The sequence below is a fragment of the Melospiza georgiana genome, chromosome 8 (assembly GCF_028018845.1).
Source record: "Melospiza georgiana isolate bMelGeo1 chromosome 8, bMelGeo1.pri, whole genome shotgun sequence".
Classification (NCBI taxonomy): domain Eukaryota; kingdom Metazoa; phylum Chordata; class Aves; order Passeriformes; family Passerellidae; genus Melospiza; species Melospiza georgiana.
In genome coordinates this window covers 24,532,965-24,553,928 of record NC_080437.1, presented here as the reverse complement: position 1 = coordinate 24,553,928, position 20,964 = coordinate 24,532,965, and the positions used below count along the sequence as shown (strand labels likewise).

The following is a 20,964-nucleotide window of genomic DNA, read 5'->3' as shown; positions in this document are numbered from 1 at the left end:
TGCCCCAAATAAATGAGCATGGCAAAATCATCTCCCCTAAAGCCGGAGGGGGATGAGGATGTACAGGGAGTCAGCCCTGACCAACCCCTGGCCCTGCCCAGCAGCCCTTGGAGGGTGTTCTGAGCTGGGCATCACACCTGAGCTGGCATCTTATGGCCCAGATTGTTAGCACGAAACTTTCTTCCATTATTTTCTCTAATTGCCCCTGAGCTCTTTACCTCCAGCCTCTGTGGTGTCAGTGAGCCCAGCAATGTCATTGTCCCTTGGGGGACATCATTGACCTCATTAGTGAGGCTCAACTCAGCAATCGATGGTGGGAGAGTTTCATTAGTAGGTGGGGTGCCCTTTTCTGGGAAAGATGGGGAGTCATTCCTTTTCCAGCTGTCTACAGGATCCCAAGCCTCATAGACTTTTCACTTCCTGCTGGTCCCGCTGGCCAGGACTGAGTCCTACCTCACACTTCTCAGCACCTCAAATTGGATGGTTTCGTTGGCTTGGTGAACAGGAGCACTCAGCCTCACATCAGAATCACTCCCCTTGTGTGACAGTTTTGGTTCAGGTTTTTTATCCTTCCCTGGGCTGGCTGGGCTCAGTTCACAGACAGAGTCACTGCCAGCATGTTTCTGCTTTCTTCAGCAGTTTCCCAAACAACATGGCAGGTTCATGCCCAGCACAGACATTGCAGCTCCCACCCCTGAGCTGTGCTTTAATTAGCGGAGAGAAATTTCCTCTGTGAGCCCGAGCCCAATTAGTGCCTTTTACCTTTTACCAAACCTTCTCCCTTCCTTTCCTCCTGCTGTAACTGCTGTCACCCAGCACTGCCTGCCTGATAACCTCAGCAAGTGCCATCTCACCCACTTCCAGCTCCATTCTCTTGTCTTTTCCCAGTGGCTCGCGCTGTGCCTGCCCCGGTGTCCCCCTCAGCCCCCTGTTCCCTTTGCAGAGCTGTCGGGAGTCCGGCGCTTCACGGCGCACACCCTCAACTACAGCACGCTGCTGCTGGAGGACGAGCGGGGCATCCTCTACGTGGGCGCCAGGGGAGCCATCTTCGCCCTCAACTCCAGCGACGTGGCCGACGGCTCCCACCACACGGTGAGCCTGTCCTCTGCCACGCTGCCCAATCCCCGTCCACATCGTGGCCACTCTATCCCTGCTCAACCTCCCCCTCACCATCTCAGGTCCTGCCTGGAGGTGATGTCCCCAAATCAGTCCCCAGGTCCCCTGTGGACACCTGGTCCTTCTCCCCAGCATGGGGACAGCAGTGGGAGATATACCCAAGCTCAGAGCTGCTGTTTCAGGGTCACCCCAGCAGAATGAAGGGCAGGGAGGGAACCACACTCTCCCCCAGGGAAGGATATCCCCAAATCCTCCAGGCTCCTGCAGTGCCCTGGGATGTCTGTCCACTAATTGGGGTGTGGGACCACTCTTGCCCCAGGCTGGTGGGATGTGTGCAGGGTGCCATCTTGTGTTCTGAGCAACCATCCCTCCCAAACAAATAAATAAGGACTTTATCATCTCTGATGGCTCTGATGAAAGCTGGAGGTTGCAGCGACAGGGCGACCATGCAGTGATGGGGGGTCATGCAGTAGCAGTCTCTCTTCCCCTTGCAGATCCACTGGGAAGCCTCCCCAGAGAAGAGGATGGACTGCCTACAGAAGGGCAAAAACAACAAGGTAGAGCCGCTGGGTGGGTGCCAGGGAGGGGCTGCCCCCACTTTTCCTGGCTTGTAACACCTGCCCTCCCCCTCTGCAGACCGAGTGCTTCAACCACGTGCGGTTCCTGCAGCGGCTGAACAGCACCCACCTCTACGCCTGCGGGACCTACGCCTTCCACCCACTCTGCGCCGCCATCGTGAGTACGGGTCACCCACAGCTGCCCCTGTCCCCTGCCACTGTGTCACCCCGGAGAGGTGCAAGCCCTGTCCTCTCCCACCATCTCCACCCAGCCCCACTCCCTTTCTACTGCTGTCCCTGCCTGGCTCACTCCCAGGTGAGTGACTCTCAGGCTGGGGTGAGTAGGTTTGAGGATGTGGCCACCGTGATGCAGATGCCATGAGTCCCCACCCTGGCACTCTGACCCCAAACAAGAGGGCTGGGGATGGATCAGTGCCATGGGGGACACATGTGAGCTCAGCAGGAGAGGATGCACCAGCCCTGGACCTGGTCTCCACTGCCTGCTGTTGCAGAATGCCCTCCCAGAGGAGGGGCTGCAGAGTGGCTGATGGCAGGTGGTATGCATGCCCAGGGAAAGGTGACAGGGGCAGAACTGACTCAGCAGCCCCTCCCCAGGAATTTCCTGTGCTAGTCTGAAAGTCCACACATGGCTGTGACTCATGTGTCCGAGAGCAGCCGTGTTTTATTGGCAGTGTAGCTCCTTGAGTCAGTGGAGACTCAGTTGCCATTTGCCCACCTCCCTTCCTGAGCTGGGGGGCAAAGGGGCCCCGTGACCATGCCTGCAGTGTGGCCAGGGAGCCCTGGAGAGCCTGTGCCTGTTCCCATGGCTGTGCTGCTGGTCCGGTTTGGCCCTCGCACACACTGGAAATTGGGTGGAGGAGCTGCCAAGCTGGAAGGGCCCTGTCATTATTTAACATGCTTTGAACTGCAAACCCCAAAGAAAGTAACTCCTGCTATGACATGGACAACACCTGGGGGGACTCCAGGCTGGCTGAGCAACATCTGCCAACCAGGCACTGTCTGGGAATATTGGCTGCACTGGCTGGCTCCTGCCCTGTGCCCGTGCGAAGCCCAGCTGGGCTCCTCTTCCTCCCAGAGCCCTCTACCCACTCTTGGCTGGGGGCTGTGGCTGGCTGTGTGGTTTCTGATCAGCTGGAGGGTGCCAGGGGGGTTCTTCTTACTTGAACAAGGGCATGGCTATGGGCATCACTTTGTCCCTGCTAGCAGCCTCAGCAGAGAACCTGAGGCTGGCAGGTGAGGTGGATCTGTCCCCTCTTGTCTAACCTGATTCCCTGTCCCCCTCAAGGATGCCAACAGGTTCATGTTGCCATCTCACTTTGAAGAAGGCAAGGAGAAGTGTCCATATGACCCTGCCCGTGGCTACACTGGGCTCATTGTGGGTAAGCAGCACCTTTCTGGGGCTGGTGGGGACATGCAGGATGCCACTGACCATGGCCCCATCCCAACACCTCTCCAGGGGGTGCCAGTGGTCCTCCCCCCACTCCTCTGCCTGGGGCAGTGGGGTGCTGGTGGCCTGTGGGGCTGTCCTCAGGCTGCAGGGCCATGCTGATGGGCACCTGCCCTGCACAGATGGAGGCTTGTACACAGCAACACGCTACGAGTTTCGGAGCCTGCCTGACATTCGGAGGAACCTGCACCAGCGGCCACTGAAAACGGAGGAGTCCCCACTGCACTGGCTGAATGGTGAGATGTCCCTGTCCCTCCCATCTCGTGGGCTGTGGCACTGCCCTGGAGAGTGGAGCAGGTGTGGGGGATGGCTCTGGAATCCTGTGTGGTTTGCTCTGAGAAGGAACTGAGGCAGGCAGGGATTCCCCATTCTGTGTTGGTCTCCAATCACCACCTCTTGCTCCATGTCCCCAGACGCTGAGTTTGTGACCTCTGTGCTGGTCCGGGAGAGCAGGGACAGCCCTGTGGGTGACGATGACAAAATCTACTACTTCTTCATGGAGAGGGCAGGAGAGGAGACCACATCCTTCTTTGACAAGAGTCAGGTGGCCCGAGTGGCCCGGGTGGCCCGTGTTTGCAAGGTAGGCATGCTCCCAGCCACAGGGAGCCAAGCATTGCTCCTGTTGGTGCAGGGGCAGCACGCCTCCGCCTGTGGGAAGACTGAGGTACAGGCAGAGGGGAATGAGCAACTGTCCAGCCTGTGCAGAAATGCTCTCTGCACCCTCCCAGAGCGATGTGGGGGGGAAGAAGATTCTGCAGCGCAAGTGGACGTCCTTCATGAAGGCACGCCTGGTCTGCTACATCCCCTACTACGAGGTGCTGCGCAGTGTCTGCAGCCTGGACGGGGGCGGCTGGGCCAGCACTGTCTTCTATGCTGCCTTCACACTCTCGGCACAGTGGTGAGTGGGGCAGCAGCCAGAAGGATCAGGGCTAAAAGTCTGCAGCACCAGGGGAGCCAGAGATGTGCGAGGGGATGTGCAGGCGGGTGCTGGGCACCTGGGGGTGCACTGGTTGGGAGCACCCATGTATCTGCCCAGGCTTAGGTGAGGTTCTGCTCCTCAGGAGGACCATGGAGGCCTCGGCCGTGTGCCGTTATGACATCTCGGCGGTGCAGCGTGCATTCGAGGGCCCCTACATGGAGTACCAGGACTGGGCTCGCAAATGGTCCCGCTACGACGGCGCAGTGCCCGAGCCCCGGCCCGGCTCCGTGAGTGCCTAGGAGTGCAGAGCAGGGGTGGCATGGGGCAGCTGCCTTCCTCTCTGACCCCTGTTTCCCCTGGGCAGTGCATCACGGACCACTCCCGCAGGAAGGGCTACAACTCCTCGCAGGACCTGCCCAACAATGTCCTGGACTTTGTCAAGCTGCACCCACTCATGTTTGAGGAGGTGAAGCCAGCTGGCGGGGAGCCGCTCCTGGTGAAGAAGAACGTGGTGTACAGCCAGCTGGCTGTAGACAGGGTGCAGGCCCTGGATGGCCGCTCCTACGATGTGCTCTTCATGGGGACAGGTGAGTGTGAGATGAGTTTGATGGGCCTCTGCTGGGCAAAGGCCACATCTCACATTCCCTCCTGAATCCCCTGCTCTGCTCTCCAGGCGACGGCTGGATCCACAAGGCTGTGGTGGTGAACTCTGGCATCCACATTGTGGAGGAGGTGCAGGTGTTCAGGGACCTGCAGCCTGTGGAGAGCCTGGTGATCTCCCACATCCAGGTGAGGGGTGGAACAAGTAGGGGGAGACTACACATGGGGCATGCTTGTGCTGTGAAGCTGCCATTGTGCTGTTTGGGGTTTTGGGGGGACATGACTCCTGGGTCACACCAGCTCAGGATATGTGCTGGAGCCCCGGAGGGTAGCTTGGGGAAATGAACCAGCCTGGCCATCAGCACTGACTGGGAACTGGGGGCCCTTCTCGTGCACACCCATGAAGGGAGAGCTGTGCTGTGGGGCTGGGGAGGATCTCTGGGCACCATAGGGCACTCCACAGCCCAGCAGCACCATGCCAGATCCATATTGAGCCAGCCCTTTCCCCCTCAGAGGAGCCTGTACGTGGGGGCAGCCAGCGGGATCGTGCAGGTGCCCCTGGCCTCCTGTGCCAAGTACTCCTCTTGCTATGACTGCATCCTCGCCCGGGACCCCTACTGTGCCTGGGATGGCAGGGCATGCCGCACCATCACCACCACAGACAGGTAGGGATGGGCTGCCCATCTGCAGATGGGTCCCCATGAACCTTCCACTTGCCCAATCCCACGCTGTTTCACGTCACCCCAGAGCCAACCCCAAAGGTCTGGCATCTGACAGTGGGTCTCCTGGTGGCCATGACCCCCATAAGGGGAGGCTCAGCTGAGGCTGTATGGCTGAGCCCCCCATGCCTTGCAGCACAGGGCTGGTGCAGGACATTCAAAGTGGCAACAAGGGATGCCGGAGCAGCTCTGGACGGGGTGAGTCTCTCCTGCCCTTCGGGACCACGGGGACGCTGGTGTCCAGCTTCCCTTAGAATAGCTGGGAGAGGTGCAAGGCAGTGCGTGTCCCCACAGGCTCCGTGCTGTGGAAGAACCGGACGGTGCTGCAGGGGGACGATGTGCTGCTGCCCTGTGACCAGCGCTCCAACCTGGCCCGAGCCGTGTGGATGATGAACGGCAGCGAAGTGCTGGGCACGGGGCAGGACCGGCTGCGCGTGGGGGTGGACGGGCTGCTGGTGACGGACACGCTGCCCCAGCACAGCGGCGAGTACCGCTGCTACGGCGAGGAGCAGGGTCTCCGGACACTGTTGGCTACCTACAGTCTCTCCGTGCTGCCCGAGCTGCCCCGCAGCCCTACGGCTGCCCCATCACCCCATGCCGCCAGCCAGACGACCAACGACATGAAGGTGGCTTACATTTCTGCCATCGTCACCTTGGTGGTGCTCTGCACCGTGCTCAGCATCATCCTCCTGTACATGTCCTGCCTGGAGAAGCGCAAGGGCAAGTATGTGCTAGGGGAGCCGCGGCCAGCCAGCGTGGAGCTGCAGACCGTCTCGGCCAACTGCCTGCGCAAGGGCCACCGGGAGGAGGAGGAGGAAGAGCTCACCTACCCCGACGGCTGCCTGCGGATCATCCCCGGCGAGGCGCCCACGGCTGCCACCTCCCCAGCCAAGGAGCTGCCGGCTGCCACGCCCCCAGTGCCACCCCCGCTGCCAGCTGAGCTCACCAACGGCGTGGGGGCTCTGCCCAACGTCCTGCGCAAGATGAACGGCAACAGCTACATGTTGCTGCAGCAGCAGGAGGAGCCACTGGCCTCCCCGCTCTACAGCGCGTCCTTCACCGAGGAGCTCAGCAAAATCCTGGAGAAGCGAAAACACACGCAACTGGTGGAAAAGCTGGACGAGAGCTCTGTGTAGGGGCTGGGGAGGAGGGTCCTGCCAGTGGGGCCCTCCTCCCCTGCAGCCCCTTCTCCCACCCTTTGCCAGCAGTGTTACAAGTCTCAGGCAAAACTACCTCCTTGATGGCAGAGCTGGGCTGGGCCCAGGCTCAGCCATTCCTTTGGCATTCATTCACTTCTGAGACTTGCTGTACAGAAAAAAAGGAACAAGTACCTATTTAAATTTTGAGCTCTATTTATGTATAAAAACTCACTGACAGTGGCCACGAGCTGGAGACAGGAGCTCCAGGAAGGTGGACACCATGGGGAAGGACAGTTTTTGTCTGTTCACCCAGGCGTGAGAGAGACGCTGTTGTGGATGTGTGGACTTGGCCAGCCTTGGCTGGGTGTCCCTTGGCACACAGGAGCTGGATAGCTGCTGAGAGGTGGGTGAGGAGCATGGAGGGGGGCTGAGGGCTGACAGGGCACAGGATCCCTTGCTGACAGAGGGCTGGTGGGTTTTTCCCAGCTGCCAGCCCTCAGGCAGGAGAGGGGCCCTGGACACATCTCACATTGTGAGGGGTGGTCTCAGTGGCTTCCAGCCCCTACCTGCTGTTCTACATCTGCCCCCTCAGGGTTTCCTCTCTGGGAGAGGATGGTTTGGCGAGGCACAAGAGACAGGGCAAGGAGCTGATGTCCTGAATACCGTGGAGCAGCTGGTGAAGGGACATGTGCCCACTGCAGAGGCCACAGGTGAAATACGGGGCTGGGTGCACTGGGGAGGTGGCACCCCCAGGGCCTCCAACCCTGACAGGGCTCTGCTCCCTTTTCCCAGGGCACTGGATGCAGCAGCAGGCAGCAAGATGCACTAGCAGCAGGACTGGCAGCCACCACCGTGCCCTACAGCATGAGAAGGGACCGGCACATCATCCACATGCCCCTGATGTCTGCAGTGCCCCTGTGGCTCCAAGCACAACATATTTCTGCCCTCCTGTGCAGAGCCGTTGGTGAACTGGAGTTCAGGCACAGCCCTGCCACCCATGGCAAAATGCGTGGGCAGGGAAATGTCCTCACATGGTGAGGAAGAAGAATCTTGGACAAGGGCCTGCCTCCCTGTGGAGCCTTCTCTTCATGGCACTTTCCAGGAGCAGCCACAGTTCCTAAATCTTCCCAACTGTTTCTGCAACTGCCACCTCCTGGGGACTGAGAGATGGGGGTGACAAAAGCATCTCATGCTCCAGGGACAGTGTGGTGACACTGGAGAAGCTGGGGAGGGACACACCTGTGGGGGTCCATGTCCTCCCCCATGTTCCTTGCTCATAGCTCCATGATCAGGACATGGCCAAGGGCTCAGCCCTGCAGGGGAAACAGGAGATGGGTGACAACCCCCAGGGTCTCTCACAAGCTGCAGCTCAGGCCTCCTATTCCAGGACAGTGAGGCTTAGCAGGAAAAGGCAAGAGTTGCACACTCTGTCACCCTGCCCCAGCCCTTGTTTTTGCTGCAAGAAGGGGGGTGTGAGCCACCCCCAAGGACTACCCCAAGGACCACCCACAACCCTCCAAGGAGGAGCATCACTCTGTGTCTGGCACTCCTCAAGCACAGCTCCACATTCCCCCAGCAATAAAAATGGCTCTGTCTGGACGTGGTGTAGCAGTGTTCTTCTAAAGGCAGGAGAAATGGATGCAGAGACGTAAGGGTGGAGGAGGCTTTATTGGGGCTGCAGGCGTGGGCCCTGGACGGTGAGGATGGAGGGTTTGTTGGTGAAGGGGTGCCACTGGCCCTGGACGCTGGGGTTGTCAGTGTGGAAGGGCTTGCGGATGCGGATGATGTCCAGGCCGGACTGGTTGGCCAGCTTGGTGGCCAGCTGCACGATCTCCTCACTCGTCTTGCTGGCAATGAGCTCGTCCCGCACCGTCCCGTTCACTGCAGCAGAGTGAGGGGGTCAGGCTGCGATCCCCCCACTCCACAGCCTCCGGGGGCCAGCTGCTGCTCCCCCATCCCACAGCAGCTGCCCTGGCACCATCTGCGCCGGGCAGAGGTGGTACAGAGCCGGGGCAGGGCAGGGAGACCCCCCCCCGTCCCCTCCCCAAGCCCCCCAGCACTCACAGTACTCGGCCCGCAGCACAGGGGCCGGGCCCGGGCCCGAGTGGGGGCTCACGTAGAGGACGACATCGGGGTGCTGCCGGGCGAAGTCCTGTGCCGCCTCCTCCACGAACTGCCTGGGGGCCAGAGGGGACCCTCAGCCCCAGCCGGGCCACAGAAGGGACGAGTCGCCACAGCCGCCAGACATGGGTCACCGTCCGCCCGTGCCGGGCCCACGGGAGGGGTCACAGCGCAGAATTTGGGGTGATGTCCCCGGTGCCGCCTTCCGGCTCCTGTCCCGTCTCGCAGGAGGCTGGGGGTCCCACCCCGCCGCTGCCCCCCGTGTGATCAGCGACAGCAGCACTGTCCCTTCCCCACGCTGACAGGCCCGGGGAAGACCCGTCCTGCCGCTTAAGGGGTCAGCAGGCTCCCCCCGCCCCATCCCCGGCAGTCGGGTGGTGCCTCCGGCGGTACCTGGCGCCGCGGGCGTCGGCCGCGGTGGGGCTGAAGAGGAGCTGCAGGCGCTGGAGCTGCCGCACGTACCGGCCCACGCCGTTGTGCAGCACGGCGGTCAGGAACCGGCTGGGAGACCCGCGGCCCGTCATGGCTCCGCGCTCACCCGGAGCCGGAATCGGCGGCAGGGGCGGGACGGGGCAGCCCCGACCGCGCCGGGAAGTGACGCGCCGGGAGCGGGAGCGGCAATGGCGGTGTCCGTGCGGACCCACGTGGGGGCTGCGGCCTGAGCGGCTCGGCGGGGCCGGGGGCCGCGGGGCAGCCGCCCATGCAGAGCGGCGGCGACGCGGGCGGGTGCCGGGGCGGTCAGGATGGCGCTGGTGCCCCTGCGGCCCGGGAGAGCCGCCAGCCGCCTGCTGCCGCTGCTGTGCGGGGGGGCCAGGAGCAAGGGAGCCTCGCTGAGCCCCGGCGCGCCGGGCCGCCTCGGCCAGCGGCGCTACAAGAAGGGCGTGCTGCCCTCCCCCGACGGGCCCGCGCCCTCCGTCTCCATCACCGAGATCCGCCAGTACCTGCGGGCGCAGGACATCCCCTTCCACGATGGGTACAGCTGCCTGCACACCCCCAGCCTCTTCACCGGCGACCGCGGGGACCAGCCGCTGTCCGCCAATGCCCCGTTCACGCTTTTCATTGACAAGACCACGGGCAGCTTCCTGTGCACTGCCACCCTGGCCGAGGGCACCTGGCAGGACTTCCAGGCTAACGTGGAAATGCGGCACCATGGCGTTACCCCCATTCCCCCCGCCAACTCGGAGGAGACGGAGGAGGAGATGCGACAGGCTCGCGAGGATGCCCGCTGCATCTGGGAACGGGCTCTGCCGCTCTGGGAGCTGCTGGATGAGAAGGAGACCAGGGAAACCAAGGCTTTGTTTGGTATCTCCCAGGTGACAGATGCCACCTTGAAACGTTTCGGTGTGCGTTATCTGAGGGCTGCCAGGTCTCTCGTCTTCCCCTGGTTCAGTCCTCAAGATGCGACCCTGAAGGGCCTGAAGCTCCTGAGGGTGGAGAAAAAGGGGGGCACAAAAACTTACGTGGAAGAGACATTACCCCGCTTCGATTCCTATCGCAATCTTTTTGGGCTGCCCCTGATAGGCCGCCGAGACACAGAGCTAGTGTTAACCGGCTGGGAGCTGGATGCCCTGGCCCTGCACCAAGCTGCAGGAGTGGCCAGCCTGGCCCTGCCGCGGGGTGCCAGCTCCCTGCCTCCCACCCTTCTTCCCTACCTGGAGCAGTTCAAGCGCATCACGCTGTGGCTCGGCGAGGACTTGCGCTCCTGGGAAGCTGCCAAGCTCTTTGCTCGCAAGCTGAGCCTCAAGCGCTGCTCTCTGGTGCGCCCTGGCAACCTGCAGCCCCGGCCCTTGGAGGCTCTGAACCAGGGCCTGAACGTCACCAAAATCCTGCGTTCTGCCTTGCTTGCCAGCCACAAATCCATCATCTCCTTCCGGCAGCTGCGCGAGGAGGTGTTCGGGGAGCTGGTGAACACTGAACAGGTGTCTGGTGTCAAGTGGGCACGTTTCCCTGAGCTCAACAAGCTCCTCAAAGGGCACCGCAGAGGGGAGCTCACCATCTTCACAGGTAACGGGCACAACGACTGGCGGACAGGGCGAGCAGAGGGGTGTTTGCTGGCTTCACCCTCCTGCGGGTGGTGCCTCACGAGTCTTCCAGGTCTCTTTCTGCTCAAGGCTTTTGCTGAGCCTGTCTTGCGGGTGTGTGAGAGGCTGGGGTGCATTCCTCAGTTCTGTGGGACCATGCATGCCAATGTGGTGAAGGGCTCCCTGCTTGGGGCAGTGTAGGAAGTTCTGGGCTGTCCCTTACCCCTGCTCCCCTCCCTGTGCTCACCGTACTGGCTGCCCAGCCCTTCACAGGGACCTGTGGAGATCCATAAGCTGTGGGAGGCCGTGCCCAAGCACCCAGGTGTGTCGTGTGGCATGAGAAGTTTGTTTATAGTCTGAGTGCTTCAGATGGTCTTCTCTTGCCCCAGTCCCTGGTGCTTCCACCTCTAAACAACCCCCCAACACGGTCAGGAAGGGTCAGATCATCTCCCCCAGCTAATTCTCATGTTGTTGTCCTTGTACCAGGCCCAACGGGCAGTGGGAAGACCACGTTTATCAGCGAGTATGCACTGGACCTGTGCATGCAGGGCGTGTGCACGCTGTGGGGCAGCTTTGAGATCAACAACGTCCGTCTGGCCAAAATCATGCTGACACAGTTTGCTGGCCGGCGCCTGGAGGACCAGCTAGAGCTGTATGATGAGTGGGCTGATCGCTTCGAGGAGCTCCCACTCTACTTCATGACCTTCCATGGCCAGCAGAACATCAAGTATGGTCCTGCACCTCCATTCCCAGTGGCATTTACCCCTCACGGCATGTGCTGCAGGGCCCTGGGGAGCTGGGGCTCTTCCCCCGCAGTGAGTCACAGATTTGGGGCTGGCAGGAGTCACATTGGGACTGTTCAAGTCCCAGGGTTGGTGTGTGGGGACTGTGTGGCCAACCACCTTTGTTCCTCCTGTCATGGGGACTCTCACAGATTCTCTCTGGGGTGGGGGTGAAGGAGGGGACTTGATCCCGTGCTGCTCTGAAGCCAGCCTGTGCCCATGGCAGGACATGTCCCGTCACACCCTGCTTACCTGCAGTGCTGTTGTTTGCTGAAGAGGGAGAACAGGCACCTCTAACCCCTTTTATTCATCAGGCACTGTTCACCTGCATGCATCCCTGTGTGCCCTGAGGATCCCGGTGGGCTGGGGGCATTGCAGGGCAGTAGACAGGGACTGTGTGGGCAGTGCTGGGTCCTTCTGATCCCAGCTACCTTTCCCTGGGGGATGGAGCTGCACCTGCTATACAGTGGGGGAGGTGCAGAGGTGGGATGCACTCACATCCCATCAAGACCTGGTACCTTCCAGCTTTTTCTCTGCATCCCTTTGCCTGGCTCAGCATTCCCATCCCTACCTCCACTAATCCCTGATCCTGATCTCCTCTGCTCAGGACAGTGATTGACACCATGCAGCACGCAGTCTACATGTACGACATCACCCACGTGGTTGTTGACAATCTCCAGTTCATGATGGGACACGAGCACCTCTCTGTGGACAGGTAGTCCTCCTTCAGTCTGACCCTTCCTTTCTCTGTCACCCTCACTGCTGAAGCTGTATCTGTCAGTTGTCACTGCAGAGCCTGCACAGGGTTTCTGCACAGGGTGTCACCTTTACTTCTCTCTGGCCACTCTGTTTCATTAAAGGGCAACCAGTGCCCTAAGGAGGAAGAAGTGGGAAGGGGTGAGAGGTCACCAGCCATCCCTGCCATACCACATCCCTCTTCCTGTGTGGGCTTGTTTGCCTCACGTTCCTGGGTGGTTTCTGCTGTGGGGATCAGCACCTCACTGCCTCCTGCCACTGAGCAGTGCCAGCCCCTGACCCCATTCTTGCTGCTGTGGCAGGCTCGCTGCCCAGGACTTCATCGTTGGTGCCTTCCGCAAGTTTGCCACGGACAACACGTGCCACATCACCCTGATCATCCATCCTCGCAAGGAGGATGACGAGAAGGAGCTGCAGACAGCCTCCATCTTCGGCTCTGCCAAGGTGAGCTGGCCCTTCCTGTCCCTTGGGCACAGTGTATTCCCAGAAAGGGGCTAAGATGTGTTGAGCGGTTGTCCTCAGCTGCCATCAGTGCCCTGGATCATCACTGGGGACTTAAAAGGTGTGGAATGTCTCCCAGAGTCCTGATGCAGGCAGAGAGCAAACCCATTGTCAGCTAAAGCTCTGTTGGGGCTTTAGGTGCATTTAATTAATAATGACTGTGGGTGGAATGTAGTAGGAGATAATTAAAGAGGGAGGCAGGGAGGGTGTGGGGACGGGCTCTGAGTATTCCAGTCTCTTCCGTGATGCTGACCAGCCCTGCAGTTGTGGGCAGGAGGTGCTCTCTGTGCACAGCCCTCCAGTGATTCCATTTCCCCAGGGTGGGCTGTGGCACAGGATGTACTTGGTGGGTCACTGGGCATTCCCGGGGAACACAAGGGGTTGGTACTGGGGAAATGCTGGAGTTGCTGTGGCATGGGGTGCCCTGTAAAAGGGTTTAAAGCAGCTGGTAAAGTGTTTGTGACTCTGGCGGCATTCCTGGCACCCTCCTGGAGATGTTTTCCTCTCCCCAGGCCAGCCAGGAGGCTGACAACGTCCTGATCCTGCAGGACCGTAAGCTGGTGACCGGGCCAGGGAAGCGCTACCTGCAGGTGTCCAAGAATCGCTTTGACGGGGACGTGGGTATCTTCCCTCTGGAGTTCAGCAAGGCCTCGCTCTCCTTCTCATCTTCCAAAAGCAAGGTCAGGCTGAAGAAGATGAAGGAGGAGAAGGAGATTTTAGCCAACAAAATCGTGGAGGGAGGCTCAGGAGCCTCCAAGAAGCCATGAGCCCAGCAAGTCTCTTCCTCAGCTTGTCTGGGGGAACAGATCCTAGTTCTGGCAGCCCAAGGCTGGAATATGCCAGCTTCTCTTCCCTGGGAGCCTCTGCCATGGGGCTCTGTGGCCATTTCTCCTGCATGAACAAACCTCTTGACCACCAGCACAGTGTCTGAGATGGGGGACCACCATGAGAGGAAGAGTGGTCCCATCCTGGTGAAGAGTGGATGGGGAAGGTGCTTTGACAAACACTGGCTGCTCCACGTTGGTGCTGAGTGCTGGGAGCATGGTGGGAGTGGAGGCAGAGTGAGCTGGATGATGATGGAGATGATCTGCAGGTCAGAGACTTGGGTGTCTCTGGACCTGGAGCAGGTCGTTAAATTGTGTCTGAAATGAAGCTGAAATCCTGAGCTGTCACTAAAGTGGGAGGGGATTGTGGGAGGCAACTATGCAGAGGGCCACGTAGTAGAAATCTCCCTGTCACAGATGGGGTCTGTGGGCTCTATCCTGCATGGGATGGAGCCAGCAAGGGAAGGATGGTGAAGGAAAGTGTGGGAGATTGTGGGTGGCTCATGCTCCAGGGTGGGAGCAGGTGTTACATGGAACTTGCTGTTTCTACCTGCTGGGCTGGTGCCTGACCTGGCCCTCTTTGCTCAGGGTCTCCCAAGCCCCTTTCTCTGGGGGGACATCACCAGCAATAAAACCATGTGGGGAACAGTCCTGCCTTGCTCTGCTGGGTTTGGGGGAGCTGCCATCCCCCCTGTCCTCAGGGCTGCGGGCAGCAAATACTGTGACCTGACTAGTCCTTGCCATGGTAGGGAGTGTCCATGGCTGGATCTTGGTCTAATCCCTTTGATTTTTTCCCTCTTTCTAGTTTTATTAAAGCATAAATATGAGTGTCTTTTTGTCTCTGTTACTGGAGTACCCTTGGTCTGGGGAGGGTACCCTGGCCAGGGAGGAGGTGCCCCCCCGATGATGTCCCTGCTGCACTGAGCATCCTGCCCCAGCCCTGGCACACGGGATTATTACCAGCTTCCATGCTGGGAATAGTTTTAACCTGAGCCATAATGAGGGCCCAGAGCAGGCAGGTGGTACACACCCAGCCCTGGGTTTCCGGGGTGCACCAGCTCACCTGGAGAGCACCCTTGGGTGCTGTCAGTGCAGGTGTGAGCACCCAGAGGCAAGACAGGGGTGGTGGCAGAGGAGGGTCCTGGGGAAGCAGAGGTAAGGCAGGGGGGAGTGGAGCTGGGTCAGGGTTCACATGGCAGTGTGGGTAGGGGCTGTGGGTTTCCCCTCTCTGCCCAAGGGTTCCCTCCCTCTCGCTGGCTTCCATTTGACCCAGTCTGGTTCAGGTGAGGTGCTGTCATGGGGGACTAGAGTGGAAGTAAGGCAGTGGGATAGCCCAGGGCCCCATCTCCTACCTGTCCCTCCATGGGCCCTAGAGGGGGTGAATAAGCTGAGCCTGTGGGAAGATGCTGGCTGCTCCCAGACCCTGGGGAGCAGGTGGTATCTTGAGGGTTTATTTTATTCTCCTTTTGCCCCGGTTTGGGTCTCCACGAAAGGCTAGAGGATGGCAATAGCTGTAACGACTCTTGGGGAAGCACAGTGTGATGTCAAGCGCGGCAAAGGCCCTCCGGCCCCTTAGCAGAGTGCTGGGCTCACCAAATAATTGCGGAGGGGGCGCAGTCTAGAGAGGGAACATAATCAACCCAGAGACCCGGGGATACTTTGGGGGTACAGAATCCTGAGAGGGGGGGCTTGGCTGAGGGAGAGAGGGGATGAGCTTCGGGAATCCCCCGGGACGGAGGTGACCGAGAATGTCCCGGGCGGGGTCCCCGCGCCCCCCACGGTGCCCCCGTGCCCCGGCCCCTGCCCGGGGGGCGTGGCCTCGTGAGGGGGCGGAGCATCGGGGGCGTGGTCGGGGGCGGGGCCTGTTCGGGGCGGGGCCGGGGCGCGGCGCGGAGCGGGAGGCGGCGGCGGGGCCGCGGTGAGTGCGGGGGCCGGGCCGGGGGCGCCCGGGGGTCCCGTGGGGCCGGCGGGGCGCGGGGGCGCTCCGAGGAGTTGGCTGGCGGGGTGCTTCGGGGGGAGCTGCCGGCCCTTGGGGTGTTGTGGGGCCGGGCCCCCCGGGGCCGGTTTGGGGGGGTCCGGGGGCTGGGGGAGCAGCGGCGGCCCTGGAGCTCTGTGCGGTGCTTTGGGGACGTTTCGGGGCACTTCGGGACGGTCCTGCGAATGCAGAGACCATGGGGCTCGGTGAGGTAGTTGAGGGGGTCGCGGGGCACTTATGGGGTGCTTGAGGGGCGAACTATGGGGCAGTGCAGGCCTAGGCGCGCCGTGGGGCACTTTGGGGGTGTTTTGGAGCACTTTGGGGTGGTTTAGGAGCACTTTAGGGGCGGGGTGGTGCAGCAAAGGCCCAGGAACGCCGTGAAGCATTTTAGGGGTGTCATGGGGAACTTTGGGGATGGTTTAGTGCAGAGTGGGTGAGCTGTAGTGCAGTGGGGCCCACGGGCACCGTGGGGCATTTCAGGGTGCTGTGGGGTTGGGATGGGTGGAAGCACCGCGGGTCAGGCTCGGCGCTCTGGGGCTCAATGGGGCAGCGGAAGGTGGGTGGGAGGGCGGGCAAGGGGGGCAGCATCACTGAGGGAACCTCAGGATGCCGGAGGCCTGGAGAGGGGCACAGCCGGGCACAGATGGTGTCCGTCCCACATATGGGGTGTGTGGGGAGGGACGGGGGCTGACCCTCATTCCGTCTGCTTGGGGGTGGCCCTGAGATGCCGTCGAGGCACGGGGGTCCCGGGGGCCCCGAATCCCCGCAGCTGCTCAGGGTGGGGGTCTGGCAGAGCAGGGACCGACAGTTCCCTTCCCATTTAGGGGTCGGAACGGTGGGATCCGGCAGCGCTGTGCTCCGGCCGGAGTGGCTGGAGGTGACGCCACCCCAGTTGGTGACTGGTTTTACTGGGTGGCTGGAGGCCGGGCTGGGCACTCCCTCCCCCCGCGGGCGGCCCTGGGACCCTCTCGGCAGGCCGGGGGGCTGGGGGGAGGTAGAAGGTAAAGTCTGTTCCCACCGCCTGCCTGGCGGGGCCCCAAGAAGTGACCGTGTCCCCTGCAGGCTGTGCAGGGACCCACTGTCCTGTCCCCAGGGCTGTCTGTCCCCTTGACCTGCACATCCTGGGGACTTTCGCTGGGGTATGGGGTACTGTGCCTTGCCTGGCTGGGCTGGGGGAGCCATTAGATGTCCCTTTGGTGTTCCTGATCCCCGATTCCCTTTCCTCTGGCAGCAGCAGGTCCCCAGTGGCGGGCTCTTGTCCTCACCACACTTCCAGGGTTGACTGCAGCCCACCCTGGGTGCCAGGAGCAGCGCACCCGCCGCCGGGCTCCCGTGCCACCCTCAGTGCCACGCTGGCACCACCTGCCTTGGCCCTGCCGGCCGGGGCATTTGCGGGGGAGGGGGCAGCGGGCAGCGCGAGGGACCCTGCTGCCGATCAGCCCCCTGACCCCCTCCTCTTCCTCCTCCCCGCTTCAGGGGCCGGCGGAGCCGCGTTCACGGTGCGGGGGGCCGAGAGGACCGGACGGATGGGCAGCGGCTGGCGAGGTGAGCGGAGCTGTGGGGGGGGTCCCCACCTGCCCCCCCAAGGGGTATCACGAGCACGGAGTGAGGTCACGGTGCCTGCGGATGGCACGTGCCGGTGGGGGTGACGGTGGCGGGGGGGTTGGCTCGCCGGCATCTCTGCCCTGCTCGCCCCTCCCCGGGCGCTGGCAGGCGGATTGATTTCAGGTGACAGCTCGGCGGGCGAGACCGTGCGGGCAGCGCCCCCCCCCCCCGCCCGCGCCCTGTGCCAGCCGCAGCCATGTGCGAGATGCGATGAGGCAGCAGGGGATGGATCCGGCCCGTCGGCCGGCTCCCGTCACGCGGGCGTATGGCGTGGGTTGGGGCAGGGGGAGTCACAGCAGAGACCGGCAGAGCCCCCCCAGCTGGAGGGGGTGGGAACAGGCCTCCGTGTGTTGGGGCTGGGAAAGAGCCTGGTGCCCACCTGGCAGCTTCCCCCTTGGTGGCCTTCTCCAGGGAACCCTGTGCCCCACTGTGGATGGTTGGAGGTGGAAAGCAGGCTCTGTGGGGTCACTGCTGAGAGATGGAGGCTATGGGGCAGAGGAGGTGGATGACCCTGCTGTGCGGGGCTGTCCCTGCCCTCTGTGATGCCCATGAGGCAGACAGGCGGGCAGGCTGCCTGTGAGCCAGCTCTCTGCAGGCCTCTCGGGATTCGCCTCCAATCCTGGCACACTTCCCGTGGCAGGGTCACGCCAGGGCACGGCACGAGGCAGGACTGCATCGCCACTGCCCTACTGTGCCACCAGCACCCAATAGCCCCTGGCAGCCCCAGGCTGCTCCATTGGAGTGCTGAGGCTGGCATGGGGATTCCTAGTACCACTTTCCCCCAGCTAATCCTGATTTTGTTCTGATTCATTTGGCATCTGCTGCCCTTGGGCCAACCTTCACTTAAAAGCTTGGGGATGGTGACTGGGGACCTGGGGATGCCCCCATGCCCACCTGGGTGGGTGGTGGGACACTGTTGTCAGTGCCCATGGCTCTGATGCTCTGTCTCCCTTGCCTGCAGGCTGCCCACGTGCCCCTGCCCGCCGGGGGCCCCCCCGCCATGGCCATCGTGCAGACGCTGCCAGTGCCCCTTGAGGCCGTGTCTGAGGGGGCCACACAGCTCCGCGCCACCGCCCGCTCACCCCCTGCCGCCATGGGCAGCGTGGGCAGCCTCCTGCCCGTCCGGCCTCGCCATGACTGCGCAAGTGACGGGGACCCCTCCGCCACCTCCTTCTGCAAGCAGGAGGGGCTACTCCGAGCCACTCCCGAGGAGCCCCGCGTGTCTGTGCCTGGTGTCACCCACTCCTACGCCAATGGGGGCTTCTGTGGCGACTGGCTTGAGGCCTCCTCTCCTGCCAGCCCCTGCAGCGACTCAGATGATCTCCGTGATGACCAAGCACCAAGTGATCACCTTCGGGGGCCGCCCCCCAAGCTTGTACCTGTCTCTGGCAAGCTGGAAGAGGTAGGGGAGCAGCAGCAGGGTGGGTGGGCGTGTGCTGCAGTCTTGACTTTCCACCCTGTGCCACACTGGGACTGTTGGCTCAGATGTGTGAAATGAGGTCATATGGCCACACTTCTGGTGTCCCTGGAAAAGTGGCAATCTCTATGCTCTTTATGTCCCCTCCATCATGCCAAGGGTGTCTGGGGAATTCACCTGAACACGCATGGAAGGGCAATGAAGTGGGTGGTGACTGGCCTCTGCGTCCTTTGGAGTGTGAAGGCATCAGGGCTGAGCACACCCACTGTAACGTTCCTAGGCAGCCCTTTTTGGGGCTAATGGATCCTCCCCATCCCCTCGCTTTTCCCTCTTTTCCTGGCAGAGTGTGGAGAAGACCCTGATCCGCCCCATGGCCTTCAAGCCAGTGGTATCCAAGCTTCGGAATGCCCAGCCAGGCACACGCCTAGGGCTCTCAGAGAGCCAGGTGAGCCTCACCCATTTGCTGGCTGCTGAGAAGCCTGGCTCTCTGAGCTGCCGTGCCAGCACCCTCTCGGACTCGGGGCGCAACTCCCTCTCCAGCCTGCCCACTTACAGCACGGGCTGCAGCCAGCACCCAGAGGTGGGTGCCCTGCCGACCACCCCCCACGGCCCCCTTGACCCTCCGGGGGGCTGCCGCCCCTCCAACTCGGACAGCGGGCGCTCATCCTCCAGCAAGAGCACGGGCTCTCTGAGCGGCCGGGGCCGGCCCTCCTCAGAGAGTGGCTCCTGCGGGCGCTCTCCCCTGCCTGGCGAGGAGGCCGTGCTGGTGCGGGAGCTGGAGGACAAGCTGCGGGAGAGAGAGGCCGAGCTGCGGCTCCTGCGGGACAGCCTGGATGAGAATGAGGTGGCCATCTGCCAGGTATGTCCCTGGTGTCCTCATGTCCCGTACTTGTCCCTCTCCCTGGACACAGGTGTTGACATAACCCCTGGTTGGGAGTAGGGACCTACTTTAAGGACCCATTACAGATCCTTGCAGAGGGATACATTTTCCTGTGGGTCTGGGTATGTGGATTTTTCCCACCAGCTGGGTGGTCTGATGTAGTCCATGGGGGAGCCTTGTATGACCCATGGGACCAGTTGTAGAGACTGGGGTGCCTTATCTTGGGATGCCCTTTTTTGAATGAACCTGGGACCTGTGGCTTCTCCCTGTTTGTGATGGAGCTGAAGGAGCCCTATAAGCTCTGGGGGTGCTAACATGGGGGGCCTATGCAGAAGGACAGGGGAGCACAAGGAGGTGTGTACCACCACACTGCACTCTTCCTGGACCCTTCCTCCGTTTGGGGTAGATGTGCTGCCCCTTCCCTGTGATGCCAGTCTTGGAGATGGCAGGTGAAGTGGGAGGGTGCTGTTCTGCCCTCCCAGCACCTGTGCATCCCCTGGCCCAGGTGTTTGAGGAGAAGCAGCGTCGGTGTGAGCAGGAGCTGGAGGGGCTGCGGCAGCGCTGTGCGGCCCAGGCGCGGCAGGCGGCCCACGCAGCACATCGGGGGCAGCAGGTCCTGCAGCTCCAGGTGCTGCAGTTGCAGCAGGAGAAGAAGCAGCTGCAGGAGGACTTGACCCAGCTGCTGCAGGAGCATGAACTGCTGGAGCGTCGCTGTGCCTCCTTCCAGCGGGAGCGCACTGAGCTGGCACCCCGGCTGGAGGAGACCAAATGGGAGGTGAGTCACCCAGCAGCACCAGGCGCGTCAGGGGGCGCAGGCTGTGGCTGGAGGGTCCCGGCGGGTGCCTGAACCCCATCATCCCCACAGGTGTGCCAGAAGTCAGGGGAGATCTCTCTGCTGAAGCAGCAGCTGAAAGAAGCGCAGGCGGAGCTGGCGCAGCGGGGTGCTGAGCTGCTGGGGCTGCGGGCTCAGCTGCGGGAGGCGCGGGCGCAGCTGCAGGCGGGCGAGCGGCGGGCGCAGGGGCTGCAGGAGGCCGCCCGCCTCAAGGCGCTGGAGCTGGAGGTCTGTGCCAATGAACTGCAGCGCCGCAAGAGCGAGGCCGACCTCTTCCGCGCCAAAGCCGGCCGGCTCGAGCAGGAGGTGGTGGGGCTGCGGGAAGCTGCCCGCGGGCGATGCCCACCAGGCACCGGTGAAGGGTGCCCCCCGCCTGGGGAAGGATGCCCCCCTGCCAGCGAGGAGCCCCGGGGCAGCGCCGGGCTGCGGCGGCAGCTGGAGCGGCTGCGGGCGGAGGTGGCGCTGGAGCGGCGGCGTGGGCAGGAGCAGCGGGATGCCTTCGAGCAGGAGCGCGGCACGTGGCAGGGCGAGAAGGAGCGCGTCATCCGCTACCAGAAGCAGCTGCAGTACAGCTACATCCAGATGTACCGGCGCAACCGGCGGCTCGAGCAGCGGCTCCAGCATCTCCGGCTTCAGGGCGAGGACCCCCTGCCCGAGCCCTGTGACCCACCGGACCTGCCCTTTGAGGAGATAACAGCCACCGAGATCTGAGATGCTGCCTGCCCTCGCCCT

The 20,964-nt window shown here is 62.2% G+C and overlaps 4 protein-coding genes across 5 annotated transcripts in view; 3 read left to right on the top strand and 1 right to left on the bottom strand.

The window, feature by feature from the left end:
- Window positions 1-8,121, top strand: part of SEMA4G (semaphorin 4G) — a 29,552-nt gene extending 21,431 nt beyond the window's left edge. The window contains exons 3-17 of one of the 2 annotated variants that reach the window (XM_058028931.1): window positions 944-1,092; window positions 1,611-1,673; window positions 1,753-1,851; window positions 2,980-3,073; window positions 3,264-3,377; window positions 3,555-3,721; window positions 3,870-4,039; window positions 4,203-4,347; window positions 4,425-4,647; window positions 4,734-4,849; window positions 5,174-5,325; window positions 5,516-5,577; window positions 5,674-6,921; window positions 7,111-7,228; window positions 7,311-8,121. In XM_058028931.1, coding sequence (XP_057884914.1) covers window positions 944-1,092; window positions 1,611-1,673; window positions 1,753-1,851; window positions 2,980-3,073; window positions 3,264-3,377; window positions 3,555-3,721; window positions 3,870-4,039; window positions 4,203-4,347; window positions 4,425-4,647; window positions 4,734-4,849; window positions 5,174-5,325; window positions 5,516-5,577; window positions 5,674-6,515 — 2,396 coding nt within the window. In that variant the 3' untranslated portion in view covers window positions 6,516-6,921; window positions 7,111-7,228; window positions 7,311-8,121. Of the gene's footprint in view, window positions 1-943; window positions 1,093-1,610; window positions 1,674-1,752; window positions 1,852-2,979; window positions 3,074-3,263; window positions 3,378-3,554; window positions 3,722-3,869; window positions 4,040-4,202; window positions 4,348-4,424; window positions 4,648-4,733; window positions 4,850-5,173; window positions 5,326-5,515; window positions 5,578-5,658; window positions 6,922-7,110; window positions 7,229-7,310 lie in introns of both variants that reach the window. The other variant, XM_058028930.1, reaches the window with a different exon arrangement.
- A 21-nt stretch (window positions 8,122-8,142) lies between these two features.
- On the bottom strand, window positions 8,143-9,187 carry MRPL43 (mitochondrial ribosomal protein L43). Its single transcript, XM_058028933.1, has 3 exons — window positions 9,033-9,187; window positions 8,583-8,695; window positions 8,143-8,399 (listed from the first exon to the last, which is right to left on the bottom strand). Exons 1-3 carry the CDS (start codon window positions 9,161-9,163, stop codon window positions 8,185-8,187), a joined length of 459 nt encoding a protein of 152 aa, XP_057884916.1. The 5' UTR covers window positions 9,164-9,187; the 3' UTR covers window positions 8,143-8,184.
- Window positions 9,188-9,382: 195 nt separating this feature from the next.
- On the top strand, window positions 9,383-14,355 carry TWNK (twinkle mtDNA helicase). Its single transcript, XM_058028932.1, has 5 exons — window positions 9,383-10,643; window positions 11,147-11,387; window positions 12,050-12,157; window positions 12,501-12,642; window positions 13,212-14,355. Exons 1-5 carry the CDS (start codon window positions 9,383-9,385, stop codon window positions 13,464-13,466), a joined length of 2,007 nt encoding a protein of 668 aa, XP_057884915.1. The 3' UTR covers window positions 13,467-14,355.
- Window positions 14,356-15,405: 1,050 nt separating this feature from the next.
- Window positions 15,406-20,946, top strand: LZTS2 (leucine zipper tumor suppressor 2). Its single transcript, XM_058028759.1, has 7 exons — window positions 15,406-15,441; window positions 16,323-16,499; window positions 16,975-17,043; window positions 18,065-18,505; window positions 18,864-19,379; window positions 19,906-20,175; window positions 20,266-20,946. The coding sequence occupies exons 4-7, from the start codon at window positions 18,104-18,106 to the stop codon at window positions 20,941-20,943; spliced, it is 1,866 nt and encodes a 621-aa protein (XP_057884742.1). The 5' UTR covers window positions 15,406-15,441; window positions 16,323-16,499; window positions 16,975-17,043; window positions 18,065-18,103; the 3' UTR covers window positions 20,944-20,946.
- The last annotated feature ends 18 nt before the right edge of the window (window positions 20,947-20,964 follow it).

What these genes read in the sequence shown, in the direction of transcription:
- TWNK (XM_058028932.1), top strand. Translation starts at nt 9,383, where the DNA reads ATGGCGCTGGTGCCCCTGCGGCCCGGGAGAGCCGCCAGCCGCCTGCTG. An exon ending in GAGCACCTCTCTGTGGACAG is followed by an intron (nt 12,158 to 12,500) that starts GTAGTCCTCCTT and finishes CTGCTGTGGCAG; the next exon opens with GCTCGCTGCCCAGGACTTCA. An exon ending in CCATCTTCGGCTCTGCCAAG is followed by an intron (nt 12,643 to 13,211) that starts GTGAGCTGGCCC and finishes TCCTCTCCCCAG; the next exon opens with GCCAGCCAGGAGGCTGACAA.
- LZTS2 (XM_058028759.1), top strand. Translation starts at nt 18,104, where the DNA reads ATGGCCATCGTGCAGACGCTGCCAGTGCCCCTTGAGGCCGTGTCTGAG. An exon ending in TCTCTGGCAAGCTGGAAGAG is followed by an intron (nt 18,506 to 18,863) that starts GTAGGGGAGCAG and finishes TTTTCCTGGCAG; the next exon opens with AGTGTGGAGAAGACCCTGAT. An exon ending in ATGAGGTGGCCATCTGCCAG is followed by an intron (nt 19,380 to 19,905) that starts GTATGTCCCTGG and finishes CCCCTGGCCCAG; the next exon opens with GTGTTTGAGGAGAAGCAGCG.
- MRPL43 (XM_058028933.1), bottom strand. Translation starts at nt 9,163, where the DNA reads ATGACGGGCCGCGGGTCTCCCAGCCGGTTCCTGACCGCCGTGCTGCAC. An exon ending in GCCGACGCCCGCGGCGCCAG is followed by an intron (nt 8,696 to 9,032) that starts GTACCGCCGGAG and finishes TCTGGCCCCCAG; the next exon opens with GCAGTTCGTGGAGGAGGCGG. An exon ending in TGTGCTGCGGGCCGAGTACT is followed by an intron (nt 8,400 to 8,582) that starts GTGAGTGCTGGG and finishes ACTCTGCTGCAG; the next exon opens with TGAACGGGACGGTGCGGGAC.